We start from the raw sequence: 27,267 nt of genomic DNA, 5'->3' as shown, positions 1-27,267 counted from the left end.
TTTGCAAATATTTTTTCTGTATAGTCACATCTGATATTTGTTTTTTCTCATTAATCTCTTTCTATTTCTCTTTGTTGACAAAATATATAGCAGGTAAAGAGAAAGCTGCAGGTTTTTAATTGTCTTTTTGTTTCAAATCCACCTACGACATTTTCAAATCCCACTATCTTTATATTTGGCCCATCCTTTCTATTCCCCATCTCCTTTTTTGATTGGTCCTCTTCTTCTAGCACCCCATTTCCTCAGGCCCATTCTTTCAAGACTATTGTTGTGTTTGGGTTTCTCTCTTCAGCCCTCTTGCTTATCTCCCTTTCCTTTCAACCTTCTCCACACTAAAACTGGCTCAAGTCTTCTTGTGGTAATCATGGTCACTGTATGTATCTTAGTATGTCCTGTGGTTCATCCCAAAACTGCGGATGACATACTTGCTTCTTCAAATGTCTTGGTACTTGCGCACATCGGACTTGGTGAGGACATATGCCCAGGTGTTTAAATACGCAGATACAGTATATCAATGGGAATACATTATCTACACTGATTCTATAGTGGTTATGTTTGCTACACAGGTTGTGGAGACATCCTAAAAGTCCTGTTCCGTAACCTTCTAGTTTCTCACCCCTGGTTGACCTACAGTTCCCCATAACTAGCATGGTGGAATTCCTGCTAGATTGCATTTGGGCAAGAAGTGTTTGCCCAAAGCTACTTTCAGCTGCAAGCAAACAGGTTAATACCAGCCTTTCCTGTGTTCCATGGGGTATCACAGCAGTGTCGGTACTGAGCCGAGAACTTCTCAAGATGTATAACCGTAGATTCATAGAATTGGAAGAGGTGATTCAGTCCACAGAAGAATTACAGAAGGGGTGCAAAAGAATGACTTCTCCCAAACTGAACAGCTTACCTCCGTTCTCCACCAAACAATTGTACAACCCTTCTTGTCTAATTAAGGTCAACTGAGACAAAGCTAATTAATGAATAGTTGGGCAGCCTGAAAGACATGCAGTAGAGCAGTACAATGGGGCATAATCTAAATGTCGTTTCTAGACTGCATTTCATTCCCTATCTAAAGTGCACTTGTTATGGTTATCGTATGTATAGCTGCCATCTCATACTGTAAAGAAGTAAAAGTATGGCTTTCACAATAGAGATGTTTATTGTGCTGAAATGTCTGCATGCTAAACCTGCATGCAATCCTATGGGCGAAAAGCCGAAAAGCGCCGTTTGAGCCGCGCTGTCCCTGTTTGTTGACCCGATTTTTAAAAAAATATAGCACGCGACCCGCACCACGCAGAGAGGTGAGAGTAGTCTCAAAATGACCCCCATCCACGACTGTCTAAGCACAAGAATTTTCAGAACGATAGCTTAAAGCCCCCCCAGTTATCCCCGATTGTTTTCCGCAATGCAATCCTATGGGCGAAAACCTCCGTTTGACCCGCGCTGTCCCTGTTTGTAATGTTTGTTGACCCGATTTTTAAAAAAATATAGCACGCGACCCGCACCACGCAGAGAGGTGAGAGTAGTCTCAAAATGATCCCCATCCATGACTAAGCACAAGAATTTTCAGAACGATAGCTTAACCCCCCCCCCAGTTATCCCCGATTCTTTCCCGCAATGCAATCCTATGGGCGAAAAGCCGAAAATCACCGTTTGAGCCGCGCTGTTGATCCGATTTTTAAAAAATTCTAGCACGTGACCCGCACGACGCAGAGGTGAGAGTAGTCTCAAAATGACCCCCATCCACGACTCTCTGTGCACAAGAATTTCCAGAACAATAGCTTCAAAAACAACCTAGTAACGTGCGATTATTTCCCGCAATGCAATCCTATGGCGAAATGTTTTCAAGATGGCGACCGGAGCGCTCCGCCTGAACTAGGAGCTCCGAAAAATGGTCGCTTCTCTTCGCCTTGCTTCTAGGGGTCCGCGGTCCACTTCTACTCTGCCTCTGGGTAAGGCGGAGCAGGCCAATCCGCTACTGCTTCTCCGCTCCTAATCGGAGCGGAGCACACGCCTACTTTTTACTGTTATAAATCAATCTGGCAAAATCCCTGTCAGCTGGAAACACGCAATAGTGGTTCCGATTTACAAGAAGGGACATCTAAATGACCCAGGGAATTTCAGACCTATTAGCCTGCTCTCAATAATGGGCAAACTTTATGCTCGATATCTATCCAATAGATTGATCGACTTCCTGGAGGTCAACAATGTTGTTACGGAGGCCCAAGCTGCCTTTAGAAAGAACCATTCCACCTCCGACCACTGTTTGATCCTCTTTCATTTAGCGGAGAAACATCTTAAATTTCTATGCAGTAAATTGTTTGTCGCTTTTATGGACTTGAAATCCGCTTTCGACTCTATTCCCAGAACCAAACTATGGGAGAAGTTAGATAAGATCTTGGTGGACAAAAGACTCCTTAATCTCATAATGGCTCTATATAGTGACAGCAAGATGTGAGTCAGATGTGGCACACAGGGACAGCTCTCTAATGAAATTGTTATGTCCAGAGGAGTCAGACAGGGTTATATCCTCACACCTACGTTGTTTAATCTGTATATAAATGATCTTGAGGAGGCCCTGTCTGATCACAAAGGACACTTGCCCAAACTCAGTGCAAGGAAAGTTCCTATTCTACTCTATGCAGATGATGCCATTATTCTTTCCCGTTCTAGACCTGCTTTGAAACACCTTTTAATGAAATTTTCTAACTACTTCTCGATTAACAATTTGAAAATTAACTTAAGTTATGGTTTTTGAAAATAGATTTTCCCAACGCCGGTGGCCCCTTGACGGGCATACCCTGGAACAGGTTAAAAAATTCTCATACCAGGGGCTGTCATTCCATCATACCCTGTCTTGGAATGCCCATAGATCGGCCACCCTTCACAAAGCATTAGTTAGCTCAAAGGCAATAACACATTTTTTTTTTACCAAAGTGGGCGGCGTGTACCCACCATCTGCCATCAGTGTTCAGTGCCAAGCCTGCTGCCCAGCTCTTATATGCCTCTAATATCTGGATAGGGGGATTAACATCTGAGACAGACAGGCAACAGACAAAGTTCCTAAGGACCCAATTCTGTTCTTCTGTGTTCCCAATTCTGTACTTCTGTTGGAAACTGGGGAAAGCTCTCTTTCGCTTAGGGCCTGGTAGTATGCTTTAAAATTTTGGATGGAAGTTAGTGTCTTTGGGAGGGGCTCAGGTTTGCTTCCATATTTGTCCCAGGATAACTATATGAGCAGCTGGTCCAAGCTTCTTGCCAGAAAGGCAGCTTCAATCAGTCTCTCTTCCTCTTTCCTCCTCAATCTGGGTTTGAATATTGCTCTCAAATCTGTCAAACAAAGATTGTGGGACATAGCTTTTTGTGATTTGTGCACCCGCTCATACGTTTCCTGTTCTCCCAGTGCAATGTATGTCCATTATGTTCCCATGGTGGATCATCAAAGTCTGGATGTATTGACTATTTATTCATGCCAGGTCTTCAACGGTAGCCTTCAAACTGAGAGATATCAAAAGTATCAAGCCACGTCTGCCAAGCCTCACTATTTGTTTTAATGGCTGGTTTATCATATCCTATATGATAAACCATGGAAGGTGTAGTATTCACTAAATGCCATGTTTCTTGTAGGCAAATTATGTCATAATCCTTTAAAAATCTGAAAAATTCATCCAGCAATTTGTTTTCCCACCCTACAGATGAGGGAGGAAGGAGGGAGTATAGACTTCATCCACAATATTATTAATGTAGAAACTGAATTTAAAAAGTTGCTAACAAGCACCCCTTTCTTGGTCCTCTGAGTGTTGTGATCTTTTCAAACAGGATGCCCAGAGAATCAGTGCATATCTGCATAGTGGTATGGGTACGAAGCTGTTGTATTAGAATGAGGAGTCTCCTGTCAATGTTTGTGACCTGCAGTTTGTCCCGAAGTCTGATCTTGTGTACCAAATCAAGTGCTGGTGAAAGATCGACAAAAGCAGAAAATATAGCTTTTGTGGGTCCATGGACTGACTTCTGGATTAGATGCTGCAGAATAAAGCATTGATCTATTGTGCGGAATCCCTTCCTAAAGCCAGCAAGATGGATTATCTGATTTGTTTCTGCCCAATCTAATAATCTATTAAATAAAAATCTGGAATACGGTTTAGATTTAATAGGTCGATAGTTACCGGGCTCTGTTTTGTCACCTTTTTTGTAAATTGGGAACACAATTTTTCCTCCTTGGGGCTTGCAATCTGAAGAGTTAATAAAGGAGAATAGTCTTGCTAGAATAGGTGCCTACTAATCTGAATTTGCTTTAAATAATATCCTCACCTGGGCTTAACCACTGGTCAACTGAGAAATCAGTCTTTTGATTTCTTCAGCTGCTACTGGGGCCCATTCTCAAGTAGCTTTTAAAGGCTGTAATTTCTCCTCTACTCAAGGCCTCTCTTCTTCTGACTTACCAAAGATGGTTTGAAAATGATCAATCCACATGTTTTGGAAAATCATCTCCCAAAACATGTATTCTTTTTTCTGGAGACAAGCCAATCCCAGCCCTTGCCATAGATAGGATATTCCAGCTTCTTAGGTTTTAGAAGATTTTATGTAGACTGCCTGTTTGGTTGCCTTCCTTTTAAGCCTTACTAGTTCTTTTCATGCTTTTCTATAGTCATGGTTGAAGCAGGGGGCTTCAAAAATATAGCTGTTTCTAGGTCTGAAGGTTTTGACAAAATGAGGTTTCAAGCTATTTATAATACATTTCTAATTTCTCAATTGTAATTTTAAAAGATTGCTCTAAGATGGGTCAGATGTTAGTGGCCTACATAGTAGATCCTATTACATTGATATCAAGGGCACAAATGCTTGGCTGAATTGAGAAAATGAAAGGCTTACTCCATTTAGTCCTCGTCTTAATAATATTAGTCTTACACAAAGTACCTTTCCTCCTTCCTTAGATTGATATGTTATTTGGTCATGTAACAAACTTCGGGGCCTCACCCACTGACTCCCTTCTGTGCTATTGTTTAATAGTTGAAGACTTGAGAATACTATTTGGATGGGTTGTACTTTTTACAGATTTCTTGTCATACTGAACTAGGTTTGAGTTTAATGTCTGTGATTCAGGAGGCAGGAGAGAGGAAAGAGAGATTGCACAGGCAGAAATGACCACAGAGATGGATGGGGAAAGACGTGAAAAATCAAATGAGAGAGAAGGACATGGAAAAAGTAGCAGGGAGACATAAAAATGGCAGGACAAGTAACACCAGTGAAAAATGGGAGTGTGAAAAATGGAGCCAGGAACAGATTAGCCCTTGCACTCCCCCCCCCAAACCCTGCACAGACACCCACAACTTAGCAGCCCAGAGGCCTCAGGCTGAAGGGTGGGGTCAGTGTGCTTCCCTGTGGTTCCGCTTTCTGTGCACAACTGTCAATTGGAGCCCAGGGGCAGGGAATCTACACAACCAATTCCATGTGAAGGGAGAGCAGTTTAATGTCCTTTGCAACAAATGACCATGATGCCAATCGCCATCCATCCAGCCGCTTCTGTTTTGAAAAGCCTCATCTTCTGAAAGTCCTTTTATTCCATCTCCAAAGTGGCTCCCAGGTAGTTCCCCTGCAGTATGCCCCATCCCTCCGCATTAAATCCTGGGTGTACCTCTTTGACCTGACAGTAACATGGTCAAGGAGTGCCCCCTCCCCCCATGCACACTTTCCCACCATACGCACTACTGTTGTCAGTGAGAGTAAATAGTAGGGCTGTGCACAGACCCCCCCCCCGATCTGCTTCGGAGCCCCATTTGGACCTTCTGAATTGGGCTCGCTCTGTGTTGGACTGATCTGGACCCCCCTCAACATGCCTCGGACTCAGATCCAAAGCGAGATTCAGAGGTCCGAATTGTGATTCAGATCACACATTTTCCCCATAGCCATGCATTGGGAGGAATAAACACCTATAACTTTTTTATTTTTAAAGATAGAAACATGAAACTTGTTGAGGTAACAGATGGATTCATGATTGTCATGTGTGTAAAGTTTCAGAAAGTTCTGTTCAGCAGTTTGTTCGCAATAAATTTTTAAATATGTGATTTTTCACCATAGGCTTGCATTGGGAGAAATAATAAATGGCTATAACTTTTTTTTATTTTTCAAGATATAAACATGAAACTTATTGAGGTAACAGATGGAGTCATGATTGTCATGTGTGTAAATTTACAGAAAAATCTGTCCAGCAGTTTGGTCGCAATAAATTTTTTAAAATGTGATTTTTCAAGGAAACAGCAGCCACTCGCAAAGAGCAATTTCAGAAGGTGTCTTATCAAATCAGTGATCAGCACACCCTGTTGTTTGTGTGTTTTGAAGTGCTAATCTCCCCAACTTGTGTCTTTTGAAGTTAACTCACGCGTTTCCCATTAATGTAAGAACCAATTGTGTATTGACTGCAATACACACTACCAGGCTGAGAGCAATATGGGGAGAGTAATATTGAGGGGGGAAATCTTTTAAAAATCCTAAAAATCAAGGAATGAACCAATGTGCTTCACACTGCATGCTTAGAGCCCTATGTAGGTGCTAACATGTTGCCAAATTACTTGTCTTTACCTTTAAGAAAATGATTTTAAAACCTCAAACTTTAAAAAAAATCCTAAAAATCAGGGGTAGAACCAGTGTGCTTCAAACTTGGCATGCCTAAATCCCTATATAGAAGCTCTCATGGTGCTAAGTGTCCTCTCTTTATCTTTAAAAATGACAGAGATGAATGCAATTTTGTAAATGGGGAGAGTAATATTGAGGGGGGAAACTTAAAAAAAATCCTAAAATCAGAGGTAGAACCAATGTGCTTCAAACTTGGTATGCCTAAAGCCCTAATTAAGTGCTATTATGATGCCAAATTTCATGCCTTTACCTTTAAAAATGACAGAGATGAATGCATTTTGGTAAATTCCCATGTGTAGTCCTTGAAAAAAAATGTCTGAATCGCCGGATTTGGTCAGACCTCCCTGATCTGCTTCGGATCTGTTTTAGGGAGGTCTGAATCACCCTGATCTGCTTTGGATTCAGGATGCGGATCCAAAGCAGTGCACAGCCCTAGTAACTAGCCTGCCTTTCCCATTCATAAAAGCAGGCTAGCTACTCTCTTTCTAAAGTAGTGTGCAATTTCCAGGGAAAGTAAAAGTGCGTAATTTTGAAGGGAAGTAAAATTGCTGTGGTGCATTTATGAACAAGAAAGGCAGTGAGAGTTACTAGCCTGCCATTCCTATTCATAATTGCCCGATAACGATTTTACTCCCCTTCGAAATTTTACACTTACTACTTTAGAAAGTGAGAGTCGTTTCTATGAATGGGGATGGCAGGCCAGTTACTTTAACTATCTTTCCCATTAGTTTGTTGAGATGATTTCATTTTTATTAATGATTTGGATGAGGAGGTGCAGGGAACGCTGATCAAATTTGCAGATGGGTGGGATAGCTAATACCCTGGAAGACAGAAACAAACTTCAAAGTGATCTTGATAGGCTGGAGTGCTGGGCTGAAAACAACAGAATGAAATTAAATAGGGATAAATGCCAAGTTCTATATTTAGGGAATAGAAACCAAATGCACAGTTACAAGATGGGGGACACTTGGCTCAGCAATACTACAAACGAGAAAGATCTTGGAATTGTTGTAGATCACAAGCTGAATATGAGCCAACAGTGCGATATGGCTGCAAGAAAGGCCAATGCTATTTTGGGCTGCATTAATAGAAGTATAGCTTCCAAATCACGTGAGGTACTGGTTCCTCTCTATTCAGCCCTGGTTAGGCCTCATCTAGAGTATTGTGTCCAGTTCTGGGCTCCACAATTCAAGAAGGATGCAGACAAGCTGGAGCGTGTTCAGAAGAGGGCAACCAGGATGATCAGAGGTCTAGAAACAAAGCCCTATGAAGAGAGACTGAAAGAACTGGGCATGTTTAGCTTGGAGAAGAGAAGATTGAGGGGAGACAGGATAGCACTCTTCAAATACTTAAAAGGTTGTCACACAGAGGAGGGCCAGGATCTCTTCTCGATCCTCCCAGAGTGCAGGACACGGAATAACGGGCTCAAGTTAAAGGAAGCCAGATTCTGGCTGAACATCAGGAAAAACTTCCTGACTGTTAGAGCAGTACAACAATGGAACCAGTTACCCAGGGAGGTTGTGGGCTCTCCCACACTAGAGGCCTTCAAGAGGCAGCTGGACAGCCATCTGTCAGGAATGCTTTAAGGTGGATTCCTGCATTGAGCAGGGGGTTGGACTTGATGGCCTTGTAGGCCCCTTCCAACTCTGCTATTCTATGATTCTATGAATAGCAGGGAGGAATGTAGAGAGGGATGGGAAAGAAGACTTGCAGTAGGGCTGATTTCGCAATAAGTAGCCTCCTTCTCCCATTTATAATAGCGGTAGCTGTTTCATTCACAATGGTGGAGTAGCCGGTTTATACATAGTGCACAATAAAGAATTGTGCCTGATGGCAACTGACATTTAGAGCTGAGTGTGTTTTTCTGGCAGGGAAGGGAGAAGTGTGACAACCCCCACCTTATACTGCTCCTTTATTCCTTTCCTGAACCAAAGAATCCAACACAGGTGCAGGTGTCAAGCAGTTTGGAATGCTGCAACCATCCCTGTGACACGCCTTTCGCTTCTTAGGCCCCGCAGTTATACAGCTCAGCACCCTAGCCCCAACTTCTCCCTTCCGCTGCCACCGTAGACCTGTACCCTTCCCAGGTACTCCAAGGACCACACCAGGTGTAATGAAATGTAATTTATTAACAAGTCATTATTGCAGGTACAAAAGCTTAATGGTTTCCTCAGTTCTTAGCGTAATGGTTATACAGCACAACGCGTAATGGTTTCAGTCAGTTCTTTCTCTTAACCATTTCACAATATAACTTCAGGTTCTCCTGCTTACTCTACTCCTACTAGGCTACACTATTCTCTTCCCCACACACTAATCCACTCAAACTACAAAGCACGCAGACCCTTCCTATCTCAATCTCTATCAGTCTCTCTTCCAATCTCCAATCCAAACCTCAAACCTTCTGTCCTGTCAGCAGAAGCATCTATACTCACACAGTTCTCCAACTCCTCCCATTCTCTCACAGCCAATCCAGACGCTCCACACAAACATGCAATTAGCACTCTCCTTCCATCTGGCGCTCACTCCCCCACTATGGCTTTATATTTACCAATCTGCTACAAATACACAGTGAGTGAGAACCTTCTTTACACTTTTCAATAATTCTTATTAATTACTAAACCTTCACATCAAACTTAACCACACAGCCTAATGCAATAGAACATCATAGGAAGCAAGCATCATCCAGATGTTTCTTCTCTGGCTGATGGCCTGTCTTCCCATTGCCAGGATGTTCTTCCTGGTAATGAAGGAATTACCAGCCTCTCAGTGCCCCCCTTTCCCCTGGCTGATTGCAGAGTGTAGTTTCCCCCACTTCTGACACCTGAGGGCAAGAGGGGGGAAGCAAGAGGGGGGAATGGAGGCTTAGCATGGGGGCACTAAACTGATAATTAATCCACGATGCAATTTGTTGAAGGCCCCCACTTGTATGAGTCACATTATGAAAATGGAACTCAGTTAAGAAAGAAAGAAAAAAGACTCGTACTTCCTCCGTTCCATAAAGACACAAAAATATGTGTACATTCTCAAATATACTATCATCTTAATCCTGTGCTTAGATTTATAGCTGTAAAACACAACACTGAGATTTTAGCATGTACTAAACAAACCATTAGAAGGTTTCAGCTGTGCAGAAAAATGTAAACATAACAAGATCATTTGGGGGCATCAAGATTTCTCTAGTCATCTGAGAGTCTTAGGTTTCCCAACTTTGGGCTACTATGGTGAAAATAATAAACTTCAACAATAGCAATGAAAGAGTGAGTGAGTTTTTCTATGCATGTTTATAAGTGGCAATGTTTATGGGAGTCATATCGTAGCTCGAGCACAAGGTGGTGCTATTGCACAACACAGAGGAGATCCATCAGGGAGCAGCTGCTCTCCTGCACACCTCTAACGTCACAGGAAGGAATCTCAAGGAGAAATGGAGCAGATCTTCAACAAGAGCGAATCCTCAGAAATTTTGGGAGAAAAGGCCAACATACCCATTGCCAAATAAAATAAAGGAAAGGGAACAATTTGCTTTCAAAACTTACAACCAACAGTCAACTCAAGCAGCTGCCATAGAGAGAAGGTGCTTGTGTTTCAGATCTGGCAGAAGTGAAGCTGAGACAATGGAGAAGCATCTCAATAGCAGGCAAGTCGTGTCTTTCTTCCTGTATCTCTGTGGGTTTCTGGCAATGTGTGAGTCCATCCTGTATTCAGTGCCAGAGGAAAAGAAAAGTGGGTCTCTGGTGGCTAATGTGCTAAAAGATTTGAAAGTGGATGTAAAGGAGCTGTCGGCTAGAAAAGCCCGGCTGGTGTGTAAGAGCTCCAAGCAGTATTTCCAGCTGGATCCTCATTCTGGGAATGTGATATTAAAGGATAAAATAGACCGAGAGGCTCTGTGTGGTCAGAATGACCCTTGTGTTCTAGTGTCAGAGGTGGTGCTGGATAACCCACTGCACCTATTCAGAATTGAAGTTCAAATAGAGGATGTGAATGATAATTCTCCCAAATTCTCTAAAGATCAAATATTTTTTGAAATATCTGAGCAGACCCCAATATATACCCAACTCCCTTTGGAAAGTGCCCAAGATTCCGACAAAGGAGAAAATGCTATTCAAAATTACACACTTAGTCCTAATGAACATTTTAGGCTGGATGTGCAAAGTCACACGGATGGCAGTAAATACGCAGAACTGGTACTGGAGAAAGCGTTAGACCGTGAGGTCCAAGCAAGGATTGTTCTAACTCTGTCAGCTGTGGATGGAGGGATTCCCAAAAGAACTGGAACAGCACAAATAATTGTTGACGTTCTAGATGCCAATGATAATTTCCCTCAGTTTGCACAATCTCTATATAAAGTGAACTTAATGGAAAACTCTCCTTTGAATTCACTGGTCACAAAAGTTGGAGCCAGTGACAAAGATGTTGGTTCCTATGGGGATATCACCTATTCCTTCAGCCAGGTAGCAAATGCAGTATTAAGTTTATTTAAATTGAACAGACATACTGGGGAGCTTACTTTGGCACAGAATATTGACTACGAAGAAAACAGTCAATATGAGCTGAACATCAGAGCCACGGATGGAGGAGGGCTTTCTGCTTACTGCAAAGTCATTGTGGAGGTTGAAGATGAGAATGACAATGTCCCAGAGGTGACTGTAACTTCCACCACCAGTCCCTTACCAGAAGACTCTCCCACAGAGACTGTGGTGGCCCTCTTCAGTGTCACAGACCAAGACTCTGGAGACAATGGCAGAACTGCCTGTACCATTGAGACAAACCTGCCCTTTGGGCTAAAAGCCATTGAGAACAATTATTACCAGCTTGTGACCCAACGGCCATTGGACAGAGAACAAGTCTCTGAGTACAACGTCACCATCACCGCCACTGACCGAGGCTCCCCCAGGCTCACGTCGGTGAGAATGATTAACATTGAGATCTCAGATATCAATGACAACCCTCCGGTGTTTGAAACATCCCGGTATGAATTGCAGTTACGGGAAAACAATATTCCAGGTCTGCTAATTGGTTCAGTCCATGCCGTTGACCTGGACACGGAGCAGAATGCCAAAGTGACTTACTCTCTTTTGCCTGGGAAGATCAGAGATGGCCCTGCATCCTCTTACATCTCCATCAACTCTGAGACAGGGAACCTATATTCCATTCGATCCATAGATTATGAGGACATAAAAGACTTCCATGTGACGGTGAGGGCTATGGATAAAGGGTCCCTTCCACTGAGTTCGGAGGTTATTGTCCACGTTCATATCATGGATGAAAATGACAATCCCCCCTTCATCCTCTACCCTCTTCAGAACAGCACCTCCCTGTCAAATGACCTGGTCCCCCGCGGGGCAGATGCCGGCTACCTGGTCACCAAGGTAGTGGCAGCAGACCGAGATTCTGGTCAGAACTCTTGGCTTTCCTATCAACTGCTGAAGGCCACAGATCCTGGTCTGTTCACTGTGGGGGCCCAGAATGGAGAAGTGAGAACCATGAGGCCCATCAATAATCGAGACAGCTTCAAGCAAAATCTTATTGTGATGGTCAGAGATAATGGACATCCTCCCAAGTCCACCTCTGCAACGCTAAGAATTCTTCTGGTGGATGGTTTCTCTGACCCGTATATGAAAATGATGGATGTTCCTAAGGATGAAGTAGCAGAGGAAGAAGACCATACCCTGACTATGTATTTGATCATATGCTTGGCAGCCATCTCATCTGTTTTTCTCCTTTCTGTAATGGTGTTTGCTGCAATCAAGATTCAGAGACACAGGAACTTCTTAGGGACCCATAACTCTGCATGTACGTTCCCTGTGGGACCGAACTCCCAGGAGAACTGTGCAGATTCTGGTACTGGATCTCTTTCCCAGGCCTACAACTATGAGGTGTGCTTAGCTGGCGGGTCTCTGAACAGTGAGTTCCGGTTTCTCAGGCCTCTGTTTCCTGTTTTCTCTGTGGCGCCTCCTAACACTCAGGTGAATCCAAGGAATTCAAGCTCTTCTGAAGAAGTTCCTTGTCATGCAGGTGAAAGTAAACTCATGAGCCAGGTGAGAAAACTAGTGGAGTTCTTTTTATACAGTCATATTATAATCTTTATTGGCCACTTTCGAATGTTGTTGATCTAGTTTTTGTTCTTTCTTCTGCTTCAGTGATTTCTGTATTCTGATATGTTTGTTTCTGTCTTTGCAAAGGGAAATAGCTTGTGAATTGTGAGTGATGTGTTATATAATAACTTCATCAACCTCTGACTCTAACACTTGTTCTCTTTCCACGCTACTTTTGCCAATACGGGTGGGAGAAGTATCACCAGATGCTGATGCTGAGAGGAAGGTAACAGACTCCTGGAAGGGAATTTGTGATCTTTCTACTGGGAGATAGTCTCCAAAATTTGGAAATATTTAGCATTTCACAGTATCTATGGCAGGAACTACAGTACTGCTTTGAAATGGTTTGTAACAGTAGACAACTGTTGGGACCAAGGACACACTCCATATCAGTTTTCAAACCGTTTTTGAAGTGTCATTTTCTGCTTGGTGTAGATCTGGTCTAGGTCACAATTGTCACAACAATTTTCATCTCCATCTCACAATTCTCTGCATACTTATGAACCAAAGTGCAAAAAATGCCTTGCTTAACAGGTCTTGTAACCAAAGTTTCAGAATTATCATTAGAGTAGTTCACAGCAAGTAACATTCAGCTACTTTCTCAGTTATCACTCATCCATATGGCCACATTTTCATAAGATTTCCTATATTCATGAAGGTCTATTATGAATAGATAAACAAAACATATAAGCCTTCAAGTGTAGTGTGCACTGCTGAACACTGAGAAATATACATTCCTAGTGGTTGTTTCCTTACATGGCCACATGGTGGGAGTACAGGCAAACACATTACTCTGTACTCAGATTTTTGTTTTTTGAAGACATTCAGAGGAAGCTTTGAACAGAGGTGTGTCTGAAACAAAAAGACAGCTAGATTTTGTCTTAGACGAAGGGAATAGCACTGCAGAACAAAAATTTATTTCTCTGTGTGTAGAGTCAAAATTTGAAATTGAAAACAGAGTTCTGAACCATGGAAACTTTTTTCAGGAACAAACAAGGTCTGTATCTTTTGATTTTTTTCTGTCTTTTGGGAACAATGTGTATGTCAATTCACTATTCTGTGCCTGAAGAAAAGAAAAGTGGATCTCTGGTGGCTAATGTGTTGAAGGATTTGAAACTAGGAATAGGGGACTTCTCTGCTCGCAGAGCCCAGCTGGTTTCCAAAAGTACTAAGCAATATTTCCACCTTGATACCCACTCTGGGAATTTGTTCATAAATGATAAAATAGACCGAGAAGCTCTTTGTGGCAAGACTGAGCCTTGCTTACTACTGTCTCAAATTGTGTTGGACAATCCCTTAGAGGTCTACAGTGTTGAACTTCAAATACAAGATGTGAATGATAATTCCCCCAAATTCTCTAAAACTGAATTTGAGCTGGAAATTCCTGAGAATGTTCCTATAAATACGCGATTCCCCTTGGAATCTGCCCAAGATGAGGACCTGGGAGAAAATAGCATCCAAAACTACACACTCAGCCCCAATGAGCATTTCTGGCTTGATGTGCAAAGGAACAAGGACGGAAGGGAAAATGTGGATCTTGTTCTAGAGAGGCCACTAGACAGAGAAAAGGAGCCACACTTTGGACTGACTCTCACAGCCGTTGATGGAGGGATGCCACAGAGAACAGGCACAGTTCAAATAAACATTAATGTTCTGGATATTAATGATAATTCTCCTGAGTTTATTCACTCTGAATATATAGTAAGCTTAAAGGAAAACAGTCCTCGGGATACCCTGGTCTGCAAAGTGGAAGCCAGAGATTTAGATTTTGGTTCAAATGCGCAGATCTCCTACTCATTCCATCGGATGCATGAAAAAATATACAATTTGTTTCATTTAAATGAAATTACTGGAGAAATCAGTGTATTGGGAGAGATGGATTATGAAAAGGAAACCAGTTATGACATGAATATCAAAGCAACAGATGGTGGGGGTCTTTCTGGGCACTGCAAGGTCCTAGTAGAGATTGAGGATGTGAATGACAATGCCCCAGAGGTATCAGTCATATCCCTTGCAAACATCATACGAGAAGATTCTCCACTGGACAAAGTGGTGGCCATCTTCAGCATCACAGACCAGGACTCTGGGGACAATGGCAAAGCTGTCTGTTCCATGGAGATAAACCTTCCCTTTGTGTTAAAAGTCACTGTGAACAATTATTACCAGCTTGTGATCCAAAGTCCCCTGGACAGAGAGAAAGTCCCCGAATATAATATTACTATCACAGCCATTGATCGGGGCTCTCCCAGGCTCACTTCAACAAAAATGATTGATGTTCACATTTCAGATGTCAATGACAACCCTCCAGTATTTCAAAAGCCTTTTTATGAGATGCAGATTCAAGAAAACAATATTCCAGGTATGCTAATTGGCTCAGTCCATGCTGTTGATTTGGACATGGAACAGAATGCCAAAGTGACTTATTCCCTGTTGCCTGGGAAGGTTGGTGATGGTCCTGTCACCTCTTACGTCTCCATCAGCTCTGAAACTGGAAATGTGTATGCCCTCAGGTCTCTGGATTATGAGCACATAAAAGATTTCCAAGTTACAGTGAGGGTGACAGATGGCGGTTCTCCTCCACTGAGCTCAGAAGTTCTTATCCAAATCAGTGTTACAGACGAAAATGACAATGCTCCCTTCTTCCTCTATCCCCTTCAGAACAGCACAACCACCTGCAATGAGCTGATGCCCAAGTCAGGGGAGGCTGGGTACCTGGTCACCAAGGTGGTGGCCGTGGATGGCGATTCTGGTCAAAACTCTTGGCTTTCATATGAACTGCTGAAGGCCACAGACCCCGGCCTCTTCAGCATAGGAGCCCAGAATGGAGAAGTGAAAACCAGGAGACCATTGAATGAGCGGGACACCAACAAACAGAGGCTTGTTATTCTGGTCAGAGACAATGGGCTCCCTCCACAGTCCAGCACTGTGACTCTCAACATACTTCTGGTGGATGGCTTCTCCGATCCCTATCTGAAGACGGTGGATGTCAGTCAACAAGAACACGAAGAAGATGAGACCTTGACCGTGTACTTGGTGATCTGCCTGGCTGCAGTTTCATTGGTGTTCCTGGTTTGTATTATCGCCTTTGTTATCATCAAAATCTACAAGAAAGGTTCCAGAGAAACCTTTATCCCTGCACCTCCTCCCTTCCCACCTACCAGACCTGAGTTCCCAGAGAATTGTTCTGATTCTCAGAGTGGGTCACTCTCCAGGACTTACCACTATGATGTTTGCTTGACTGGTGGATCCTTAAGCAGCGAGTTCAGATTTCTCAGGCCTCTCATTCCTGTTTTTTCTGTGGGGGACCCCAACATCCCTGTGCACCACAGGGCGTCTTCTGGTTCCCAAGATATTATGCAGCAGGTTGACAATAAAGAATCAAAAGAACAGGTGAGATGATTGTACAGATGTTTTAGGTGAAAGTACTTTCATTTCCATGCTGTAAATCACCTGTCCTTTTCCTTGAAATGTGTTCATGTTCTCATTCTGATTTGTTTGCATTTGGGGACATTATCATATCACAATTATGACAGGGTACTTGTTGTGACAACATCTCATTCATTACCTGATCTATGTTTGTGTGGATACTGATACTGGGGAAAGAAGCTGCAACAGTAATTAAAGGGGGGAAATGGTGCTGAAGCACAAGCAAGAGAAATAATGGCATCGACCAAAAGACAAGTAGTACTAGAACTAATCTGAAGCATTTCTCAACACTGATGAGTAGGGACAAAGAGATGCCTGAAGATCAGGTGAGGGCACCTCAGTTCAAGTGGGGGGATGCAGAAGTACAGGTATGGAAGAGTAGTAATTGCATATTGTTGAACGAGATGTTCTGCGGACTTCTTCTTTTTCACATTAAAACTGATGTTGGAAAACTCGGCTGAGTTAATCCTAGCAATATGTCTACTTCCTGCATTATAAATGGGTCTGTGTCAGGGTTCCACCAATCACTTGGACCTCCTGAGCAATTCCTTAGAATCTCCTGCCTCATTAAGAGTCCTGCCTTCCTTCTTTTACCTTCCCTTTCCTAATAATGTGAGGTTTAGGCTGTAGAAGTCAGGTGAGTGACACTCCAGCCATGTGTGGCTTAACTCAACAGTTTACTAGTAAATTAAAACAAGCAAATCACAAATAAAGGTATTTAGGCAATAGAACTGAGTGATATAAAAGGCATTAAGAGATTTATTTTATTTTATTTTAGGCAAAAATGCAAATTCTTTAACCTTAGCTGCACTTCCTTCCTTCCTTCCTTCCTTCCTTCCTTCCTTCCTTCCTTCCTTCCTTCCTTCCTCATGCTCTGGTCTTCCTGGACCTTCTTCTCTCTGGCCCCATTTTTATATCCACTTTCCTCAAAACAGAGGGTATTGTTTCAGTCTTAAAGAAATGAAACTTAACTGGGGAAATGAAACTAGTCCTCTCAAGGATACCCCTCCCAACAGAAAACCCAAGGCCTAATAAGACAGACCTTATTACCTTGGCTTCATAGGCCTCAAACCTTCACAGTCTGTAAATAAACAAAGTAACAAATAACCAAAGTTTCTCAGTTTCATAAAATATAGCATAGAGTCCCTTATTACATTAGACTTGATCATCTCGCTGCTGCTGCTGCTGTGATCCACATTCTCAGGAGCTGGTGCAAGAGTTACTTGGGTGTGGCAAAGGTGCTGAGAAGTCTCCCCCACAGTCTTCAGATGTTTGAACTCCCACTCTGCTCTTGAATCTCTGGGACACAGCAAGTCTCATTGGAAATAATTCTGGGAGACTTGTTCACCCATCTCACTTCAGCTGATGTTTCCCACAGCTTTTAGTTCTTGGTGGCAAATGCAAGAGGACTGAAATAAGGGAACACTCATATCAACCTAATAAACCAAGGAAGGAACTTATTACTGATAGAAAAGAATAATTGACTGGGAAAGGGGAAATCTAGTGCAGATGATTCATACAACCTACTCATATCTTAGCTTTTAATAAAGAAGCACTCTTACAGAAGCCTCCTTATAGCTGTAGTAACTACCAGACTAAGGCACACCACAAGCAGTTGGCGTTCTACCTTCTAATCCTCTGCACACGGTGTTCCTAGCAGAATGAGAGCCACAGGCCTGTGCATTGAGCCACTACTTGCTAGTGGGAACAAGGAAAACTCCTCTTCCTTTTTCTCTTCCTTGTTCTCTCTTGGTGTAGTGGCTTCTCCCTGATCTATTCTTTTTCGTCTGTAGGAAATATCAGCCCATGACAGAGGGAGGGAAGCAAAGAAACACCCTAGGCAGCAACTTCCCTCTAGCAAGAAAAAGCAAGGCTGCAGCAATGATTAGTGGATGATGGCTGTCTCCTTGGCAGAAGCACTGAGCAAGAGGGGGCTAGAATGAAGAGATCAGGGTGTCTTTGCGGCAACCGAGATGTAACACTAAAGACACTGTTAGCAATCATCTCTGTGCTTAGGGGAAAAAAGGTATGAAGAGGCCATTTTCTCTGGGACCACCCTGCACAAGGAGGGGAAACTAGTACCAACAACACCCCTCTTCCACACCTGTTACTAGCTCCACAAGGAAAGCCTCCATTGGCCCCAATGAAGACTTTTGGGGGCGGGGCTAATGACAGGGATGTGGGAGGATTTTCATTGGAGCTACAAATCTCCCCTCTCTATGCATTGCAAACATCATACGAGAGGATCTCTCCCCACACATTTCCTTTTCTTTTTTTTTAAAGCAAAGTCATGATTGCCAACAATGCATTTAACATCATGTCTACACCGGCTCTTAAAACTGGTAGCATTAGCAACTACATGTGCAAGAAGCCTTCTGTACATGCCATGCTTCATAGAATCATAGAATCATAGAATAGCAGAGTTGGAAGGGGCCTGCAAGGCCATCGAGTCCAACCCCCTGCTCAATGCAGGAATCCACCCTAAAGCATCCCTGACAGATGGTTGTCCAGCTGCCTCTGCTTCACTCAAATGTACAGGTATGGTGGTTACCTTCTAGCATACCAGCTCATCTCTGACTGCCCCCTGGAATAAATGAATCCGAAATGAGGAAACTCTGAGCTTATTCACAGCTTGGAGATTTATCCTGAAAACTCCTCCTCCTCCATATCCTACCTTTCTTCAGTGAAATTCCAGGGAGTATAAACTCCAGGTGGTCTCCCATCCAGGTGCTGACCAGGGCCTGGGCTCTGAGCTGCTCAAGTTCAGTGAGGTTACTGCATCATGTGCAAAGACACCACAGCCCTGACTCCACGATTCTTCTCCCCCAGTACTGACCATGCAATCTCCTTGTTCTCAATAGCAGCTCCAGCAGGATTCTTTTTTGATTTACAGTCAGATTATTTAAGTTTTACTAGGGACAGTCAGGTTTGGGTCACCCTTTGCTATATCTTTGGGTCAAGGTAAGGCAGGAAGGGGCAAATAGCTTCTCCAAAACCTGGGAAGGAGTGGTGGCTAAAGGTGGCTTTGAGGGTAGTATTCAAGACACAGAAATATTTAGCTAATCTGATGCTGTATCGGTCGGACTGTTGTTCCATAGCACAAGAGCAAGCAAATATAATTCAGTATATCTAGTGTTGTATTTGGGCCTAGAACACAATAACTCTGACCCCTTTTCTAAAGCTAGATATAAGGAACTATAATTAGAACAAAGCTGCAGCTCTTCATGGGCTTCTTTCTCCCAGATTATGAGTGGCAGAGAGGGACCTAATCTCCTTGGGGTTACTCAAGCCATCCAGGCCTTATCCAACTGCCTCAAGGTCCTAGAATTCCCTGCAACTTTGGGTCCCACTTCAGATGTCCTGCAGTCCCAAGTAGGAGCCTGCCCAGTTTGAGAACCACTGGCCAGAGAGATCAACATTCAAACCACTATCTGTAATATATTTCTATAGGTTCCTTCTGCAACTACTCACGTGATTGCACACCTCACTGTTGACTATATGTCTGAGGTTTCAGGTTTCTATAACTAGGATGAACAGTTCATTTCTATTCTGAAGACACGTGCACCATCCAGCTCCCACATGTAATCTTTCATTTGGGCCTGCAAATTCTGGAGCTATTTGATGGCTTCATCATGACTTTTGTTAGAAGAGCTTATGTTAGCCTTCAGTTTCTTTAGGTCCCTTTCCTGTTTCTTTCTGGCAGACACAGCAATGGCGCACTGCTTCCTCTCATCTTCCAGTGCCATTTCCATCTCTCACAGCTGTCTCATCAGCTGCTTTCTCTTTCTTTCCTCCTCCCCATCAAAAGCTCGTAGTTCCCACTCAAACTAGTTAAAGGAAGCCAGATTCCAGCTGGACATCAGGAAAAACTTCCTGTTAGAGCAGTACGACAATGGAATCAGTTACCTAGGGAGGTTGTGGGCTCTCCCACACTAGAGGCCTTCAAGAGGCAGCTGGACAACCATCTGTCAGGGATGCTTTAGGGTGGATTCCTGCATTGAGCAGGGGGTTGGACTCGATGGCCTTGTAGGCCCCTTCCAACTCTGCTATTCTATGATTCTATGATTCATAACTTGATGGTTCACTTCCAGGTTCAATTTGGCATATGCCCTGCATCTCATCCCCCCCACCCCACTTTTCCAGCTGAATTTTCATCTCCCCCAACTGCTGTTCCAGAGCTTGTTCAGGCTTCTCCAACTCATGAATACTCTTCCCAACATCCCCCTTCTCTGCCATAAGTCTTCTGGCAATGTGCCCTATATTACCACTTCTTCTGAAGAAAGGCTGCCTTTCTCATCAAACACATCCAAATCTATCTGCTCCTAGGCATTTAGTGGCATATGTTGGGGCATTTATGCCAGTCATCTAAACAGGTCTACTATTTTATTGAAACTGTTTTTAGCTGTCTAAATTCTTTTAAATTTTGTATATATAAAATTTTATGCTATATTTTATGCTGTATTTTTATATGATATGTTATTACTTGTTGCAAACTGCCCAGAGAGTTTCGACTATAGGATGGTATAGAAATGAAATCATCATCATCACTATCATCATCTGTGACCAGTGATCCCTTCCACTGTGACTCCATCCTCCAGTCCTCATTATCTATTTTCATCTAACTATTTATAACATTCCAGCTAACATTTAGGTTCATCAGACTAGCATTTTATCACACGCTCACTGCTGTCCACTTATGGATATGTGTGTGTCCTTTAGACAACATCCACCTCCCACTCCTTCTGCTCATTTTTCCATCACAAAATAGACCCCTTTTAATCCGACTCTTTTTTAAAACATTGAATATGCCTTGATCTCCTGCTGTGCGCAGGAAAAGCAGTGTGATTAAAATGGACCCTGAATGGGCCATGTGGTCTCTGTTTACTTCCTCTTTCCCCTTCAGGCAGAAAGAGAAAGTAATGAGGGACAAATATGGGGGCAGAGAAGTGATGGTAAGGAAACCCAATTTCCTTCTGTGTGATGATGCTCTCAATCTCCATTTCCTTACCTTAACATATATCTATGCACCTCTACTTTTGGGACTGAGTCATGACCTCAGGAGGACCTCTCTATAAGGAAGCCAGGTTTAAAGCTAACTTCAGAAGCACCCTTACAAAGGTCCATCTCCTCATGAGATAATGAGCTTTTTCACTACTTGGGGTGAACTTCTTTATCCCAGCTCCAAGAACACAATTTGCACTTAAAGCTAACTCATAGCATATATAGCTAATCACTCTATATTTATAATTAGTGCACAGATTATAATGAGTAACACTAATATAAAATACAATAAATTCTTATCAACAATACATGTAACATACTTGCATACTTTGTGGCACATGTTCACTCAAGCTCCAAAATGCAAGTAAATCACAGCTGTTATGGGCCACACCCTTAGGCAATATGCACATGTTATGATATCCCACGATGTGGTTAGCGCCTGCTTGGAGCTGGATAGCTAGCAGTGGAAAGTGGTGGACCCAAGTCACAGATTAGTCTGTGTCTCTTGAACACAAACATGGAACCTATGCAACTGAGGCTATCATGCAACTGAAGTTCCCATTCCACGTTACAAGTACTGAACTGGGTCATAAAAGTGGGAAATGGAAAAGGCGTAGTTTCTCTCTCGTTTCCTTCTGAAACATGCTTATATTGTGCAGCCCAGGAGATATTTTTTTTAACCTCACAGCATGCTTCCCCTCACAACCCTAACCTTAATTCTATCCGCCATGAAATTTAGTAGAAGTTGTTTTCAGCCTGAGCAGGGTAATTCTGTCCCCTGCCCCCTTCCAACTCCCCCCTTTTTTTCTTCTGATAGCCAAATTAAAGTGTTGATTGATTGATTGTACGCCAGTTTGGGTGTATGGGAAACAAACATGGAAACTGGTCTGAGGGGAAATCCAGATTTGGGGGCTTTTCTTCTCCAGAGGATCCCTTAGAAGTTCTCAGATCTAGTTCCATCACACCAGCATATTATCACACTTTTGTCCTGCCTTGTTTACCATTTTGCCCTGCAGTCTTCACACGATGTCGTTCCTGTCCTGCAGTCATCTCACCAATTTCCCTCCATTTCCCATGTTTTTCTAGGGCGGGGAAAGTGTGGTATTTTTCTCCATGCAGAATAAAACTGCCCTTGCATCCCCGTGTATTACTGTTCTCACACTATGTTGCAGAACGTCCCTTCTTGTGGGGGGCGGGGTTCACTGAAGAGCAGTCTTGCTGACAAAAGAAGAGGGTGGGGCGGTTCTCCTCCAGTGTGCAGAACCACTCAGCTGGGAAGAGGAAGGGAGGGAGGGAGCACGAAGACCCTGAGCAGAAGACAACATCATCTCACTTCTAAAGACAGAAACAGCGCCCAGCCAATGAAATGCTAAATCACTAAAATGCTAGACAACAAAACTGGGGGCGGGGGAGGTACTCACGCCCATCACAATGTGCATCAACCACAAGAACCAATGAACTGGAGGGGGAAGGAGAAGGGGATGAGGTAGGGCAGGTGCAATAGCAGAAGAGGGAACCAGTGAAAAGAGATTTCACCAATACAATGGCAATACCAGGAAGGCATGTGAAAGGGACCATTGCTTGACGCGCTCATGAAATGTTGGTGGAAACCACTGATCGTATCTCAGTGTGATGGACCCCAAAATAGCATGACTTAGGTTGGAGGTGCAAAAGCCACCTCTCCTTGAAGTGGGAGAATATTGCCCTGGTAGTTTCCTCAAAGGAATGTCTACAGCACTTTATCAACTCTTCCAATAGCAATTTAAATTCCTCAATACAAAGGGCATAATCAGATGAGTGTTTTAATGCATGCTCATTACTGGGGACTCACGGATTTTTGTGGGTTTCTCTCATGACGTCATCTGCCTCCGGGCGCCTCCCGCCCTTTCTGGCCTTCTTTGCATGACAAAAAAGGCCCTCGGTACACTACATCAACTTAATATACCACAATAATGAAATTAAAAAAGAACTTATTGAAATAATATAACACTGTCTCGTGCACCCCACCCCCCCGGGACCCTTATTCTCCTTTCCAAAATGGTAATGTATCCTGCAACGGTTTACTCCCTTTCCCTTTTCCTAATACAAATTTAACAAATGGACTCCAAACCTCATCAAAGTCATTTCACTTCAGCACTCCTCTCTTAACTTGAATACTACTCATGAGTGTTTAATAGCTATATCCCAGACTTCTTTATACCATTCTTCTATTTGATAATCCCTTTGTTCCTTCCAATTCCTGGCAATTATTAATCTAGCTGCAGTTAATAAGTTGTTTATTAAATCTTTGCTGTTTTGTGTATATTTAACCCCTTCATATATTGATAACAGTGCTATCCTTGGCCCTGTCTTTACCTTCCATCCCATTATACCACTTATCTCTTTAAATACTATTTGCCAAAACCTCTGAATAGCTTCACAAGTCCACCACATATGGAAATAAGTGCCTTTTTCCTGAAAACCTCTCCAACAAATTTTTATCCATTTGGTGTAGTCTTACTGGTGTTAAATACACCTCCATATCAATTTATAATAATTTTCCTTTATTCTTACCGACATAGTCTTTAATAGACGTTGGTTCCATATCTTTTCCACTCTTGACTACTCAACTGTCTCTCCATATCTTGATCCCATGTCATTTTGTAATGTTCGTGTTGCTCTTCTAATCCCAGCAATATCTTATATAAAGCAGTCATTAAACCCTTGCTAACTATCTTTCCGCCTCCCTCTTCCCTTTGGACAAAAAAATGGAAAAGGGAGAATTTAAAATGCAGGGAGTGTATGGAGATTGAAAAGCCATGCGTGTGTGATATTGTACATGTTTTACTGAGTTTAAAGATAGTGTATGCATTGACTAGATTATGAAAGGTGACCCCTAGATTTTTAAACTAGTGTATTTATACAATATTGTTTAACCCTTACAAAACATAATCATTACAAGCTTTAAATTCAAAAGAATGTTCTATGCACATCAATAATTACAGAGCGATTGGGAAATACACAACTGCAGTGTTTTCCTTCAAACACAAGGTGGTGCCATTGCTCAAAGCAGTAGAAATCAGAGCTAGATACTTTGCCAGAAAGGTCTCACCATTAGTAAAAGGAATCTCGAAGAAAAAGCCAGCAGAACGTCACACCGCTGCATCTATTAATGAAAGAAGTTTATCAAAGGAAAAGGTTTCAAATTGGGGATTATAACTGATGAAACAGAAACTACAGTGACTGCTTTACCAAGTTTCAAATCTGTCTTGGGAGAGGCTACAAAAATGGAAATATGCCATCATAACAGGCAAGTTTGTTTGTTTTGTATATATCTATGTAGTTGTTGGGTGGTTTGTAAACCTTTCCACTATTCAGTGCCAGAGGAAAAGAAAAGTGGGTCTCTTGTAGCTAATGTGCTAAAAGATTTGAAAGTGGATGTAAAGGAGCTGTCGGCTAGAAAAGCCCGGCTGGTGTCTAAGAGCTCCAAGCAGTATTTCCAGCTGGACCCTCATTCTGGGAATGTGATATTAAAGGATAAAATAGACCGAGAAGCTCTGTGTGGTCAGAATGACCCTTGTGTTTTAGTCTCAGAGATTGTGCTGGAAAATCCATGGCAGCTACTCAAAATTGAAATTCAAATAGAGGATGTGAATGATAATTCTCCCAAATTCTCTAAAAATCAATTCATTTTTGAAATACCAGAGCAAACTCCCAGAGATACCCGAATTCCTTTGGAAAGAGCTCAAGATTCAGACAAAGGAGAAAATGCTGTTCAAAATTACACACTTAGTCCTAATGAACATTTTAGGCTGGATGTGCAAAGTCACATTGATGGCAGCAAATATGCAGAATTGATACTGGAGAAAACATTAGACCGTGAGTTGAAACCAGAGATTTCCCTAATTCTGTCAGCTGTGGATGGAGGGATACCACAAAGAAGTGGAAGTACAAAGATTATTGTTGAAGTTCTAGATATCAATGATAATGTTCCCCAGTTTAATAAATCTGTATACAAAGTGAAATTGATAGAAAACAGTCCTTTGGATAGAACGGTCACTAAAGTTGAAGCCAGTGATAGAGATATTGGCACCAATGCTCATATCACTTACTCCTTTGGTCAAGTGGCTGAAAATGTGCTCAGATCATTCAAAATAAATAAACATACCGGGGAGCTTACTTTGGCAGATAATATTGATTACGAAGAAAACAGTCATTATGAGCTGAACATCAGAGCCACAGATGGAGGAGGGCTCTCTGCTTACTGCAAGGTCATTGTGGAGGTTGAGGATGAGAATGACAATGTCCCAGAGGTGACTGTAACTTCCACCACCAGTCCTTTACCAGAAGACTCTCCCACAGAGACCGTGGTGGCCCTCTTCAGTGTCACAGACCAAGACTCTGGAGACAATGGCAGAACTGCCTGCACTACTGAGACAAAGCTGCCCTTTGGGCTAAAAGCCATTGGGAACAATTATTACCAGCTTGTGACCCAAAGGCCACTGGACAGAGAACAAGTCTCTGAGTACAACGTCACCATCACCGCCACTGACCGAGGCTCCCCCAGGCTCACGTCGGTGAGAATGATTAACATTGAGATCTCAGATATCAATGACAACCCTCCGGTGTTTGAAACATCCCAGTACGAATTGCAGTTACGAGAAAACAATATTCCAGGTCTACTAATTGGTTCAGTCTGTGCCTTTGACCTGGACACGGAGCAGAATGCCAAAGTGACCTACTCTCTTTCGCCTGGGAAGATCAGAGATGGCCCTGCATCTTCTTACATCTCCATCAACTCTGAAACAGGGAACCTGTATGCCATTCGATCAATAGATTATGAGGACATAAAAGACTTCCGTGTGTTGGTGAGGGCTATGGATAAAGGGTCCCTTCCACTGAGCTCAGAGGTTATTGTCCACGTTCATATTGTGGATGAAAATGACAATGCCCCCTTCATCCTCTACCCTCTTCAGAATAGCACCTCCTTGTCAAGTGACCTGGTCCCCCGCGGAGCAGATGCCGGCTACCTGGTCACCAAGGTAGTGGCAGCAGACCGAGATTCTGGTCAGAACTCTTGGCTTTCCTATCAACTGCTGAAGGCCACAGATCCTGGTCTGTTCACTGTGGGGGCCCAAAATGGAGAAGTGAGAACCATGAGGCCCATCAGTAATCGAGACAGCTTCAAGCAGAATCTTATTGTGATGGTCAGAGATAATGGACATCCTCCCAAGTCCACCTCTGCAACGCTAAGAATTCTTCTGGTGGACGGTTTCTCTGACCCGTATATGAAAATGATGGATGTCCCTAAGGATGAAGTAGTAGAGGAAGAAGACCGTACCCTGACTACGTATTTGATCATATGCTTGGCAGCCATCTCATCTGTTTTTCTCCTTTCTGTAATGGTGTTTGCTGCAGTCAAGATTCAGAAACACAGGAACTTCTTAGGGACCCATAACTCTGCATGTACGTTCCCTGTGGGACCGAACTCCCAGGAGAACTATGCAGATTCTGGTACTGGATCTCTTTCCCAGGCCTACAACTATGAGGTGTGCTTAGCTGGCGGGTCTCTGAATAGTGAGTTCCGGTTTCTCAGGCCTCTATTTCCTGTTTTTTCTGTGGAGCCTCCTAACACTCAGGTGAATCCAAGGAATTCAGATGGTTCCCAAGGACTACTTAGTCGTGCTGAAGAAAGTAAACTCATGAGGCAGGTGAGAAATTGTTTTGAATACTTTTCATGTAGTTTTAAATTCAAGATGCCGAAGGTTTGAATATCTAACAAAACCCTTGGCAACTTATGGTCCCACTGCATCAATGAGGGAAGCCTGAATGCAAGAGATCTTTAAAATGGTTAAATAGTTTCAACTGATTATTAAAATCTCTCCAGGCTATCTGCAGGAGCTCTGCCCTCTTTTGTATCTGGTCATGATGGCAGGACTCCTGCAGGTTTAAGTGAGCAAGGGGTTGGACTCAATGGCCTTATAGGCCCCTTCCAACTCTACTATTCTATGATTCTAAGAAAGAGTTTCTTGAGGTGCTGCATACATACAAATGACACCTGCTGAAATTCCCTGTTCTATACAACTGTTAAAGATACAGGAGGCCTGTCCTCCTCTTCATATGGTCTCCCTATTCAATATACCAC

General features: G+C 42.8%; 3 protein-coding genes across 7 annotated transcripts in view; all 3 read left to right on the top strand.

Annotated features, from left to right (window-relative positions):
* LOC134401294 (protocadherin beta-16-like) overlaps positions 1-27,267 on the top strand; it is a 98,414-nt gene that overhangs the window by 46,240 nt on the left and 24,907 nt on the right. Inside the window, exon 1 of one of the 5 annotated variants that reach the window (XM_063130060.1) lies at positions 10,102-12,659. The exons of the other annotated variants lie outside the window; for them this stretch is intronic. Coding sequence (XP_062986130.1) covers positions 10,236-12,659 — 2,424 coding nt within the window. The 5' untranslated portion in view covers positions 10,102-10,235. Of the gene's footprint in view, positions 1-10,101; positions 12,660-27,267 lie in introns of those variants that run through there. 5 annotated transcript variants of the gene reach the window in all.
* On the top strand, positions 13,656-16,115 carry LOC134401010 (protocadherin beta-16-like). The gene has a single exon (XM_063129696.1). The coding sequence runs from the start codon at positions 13,686-13,688 to the stop codon at positions 16,113-16,115; it is 2,430 nt and encodes an 809-aa protein (XP_062985766.1). The 5' UTR covers positions 13,656-13,685.
* LOC134401221 (protocadherin beta-16-like) lies at positions 24,029-26,893 on the top strand. The gene has a single exon (XM_063129972.1). It carries the CDS (start codon positions 24,410-24,412, stop codon positions 26,891-26,893), a length of 2,484 nt encoding a protein of 827 aa, XP_062986042.1. The 5' UTR covers positions 24,029-24,409.

The sequence above is a fragment of the Elgaria multicarinata genome, chromosome 7, assembly GCF_023053635.1.
Source record: "Elgaria multicarinata webbii isolate HBS135686 ecotype San Diego chromosome 7, rElgMul1.1.pri, whole genome shotgun sequence".
Lineage (NCBI taxonomy): Eukaryota > Metazoa > Chordata > Lepidosauria > Squamata > Anguidae > Elgaria > Elgaria multicarinata.
Note: the sequence above shows the minus strand (reverse complement) of the source record. Positions and strands in the feature narration are given on the sequence as shown.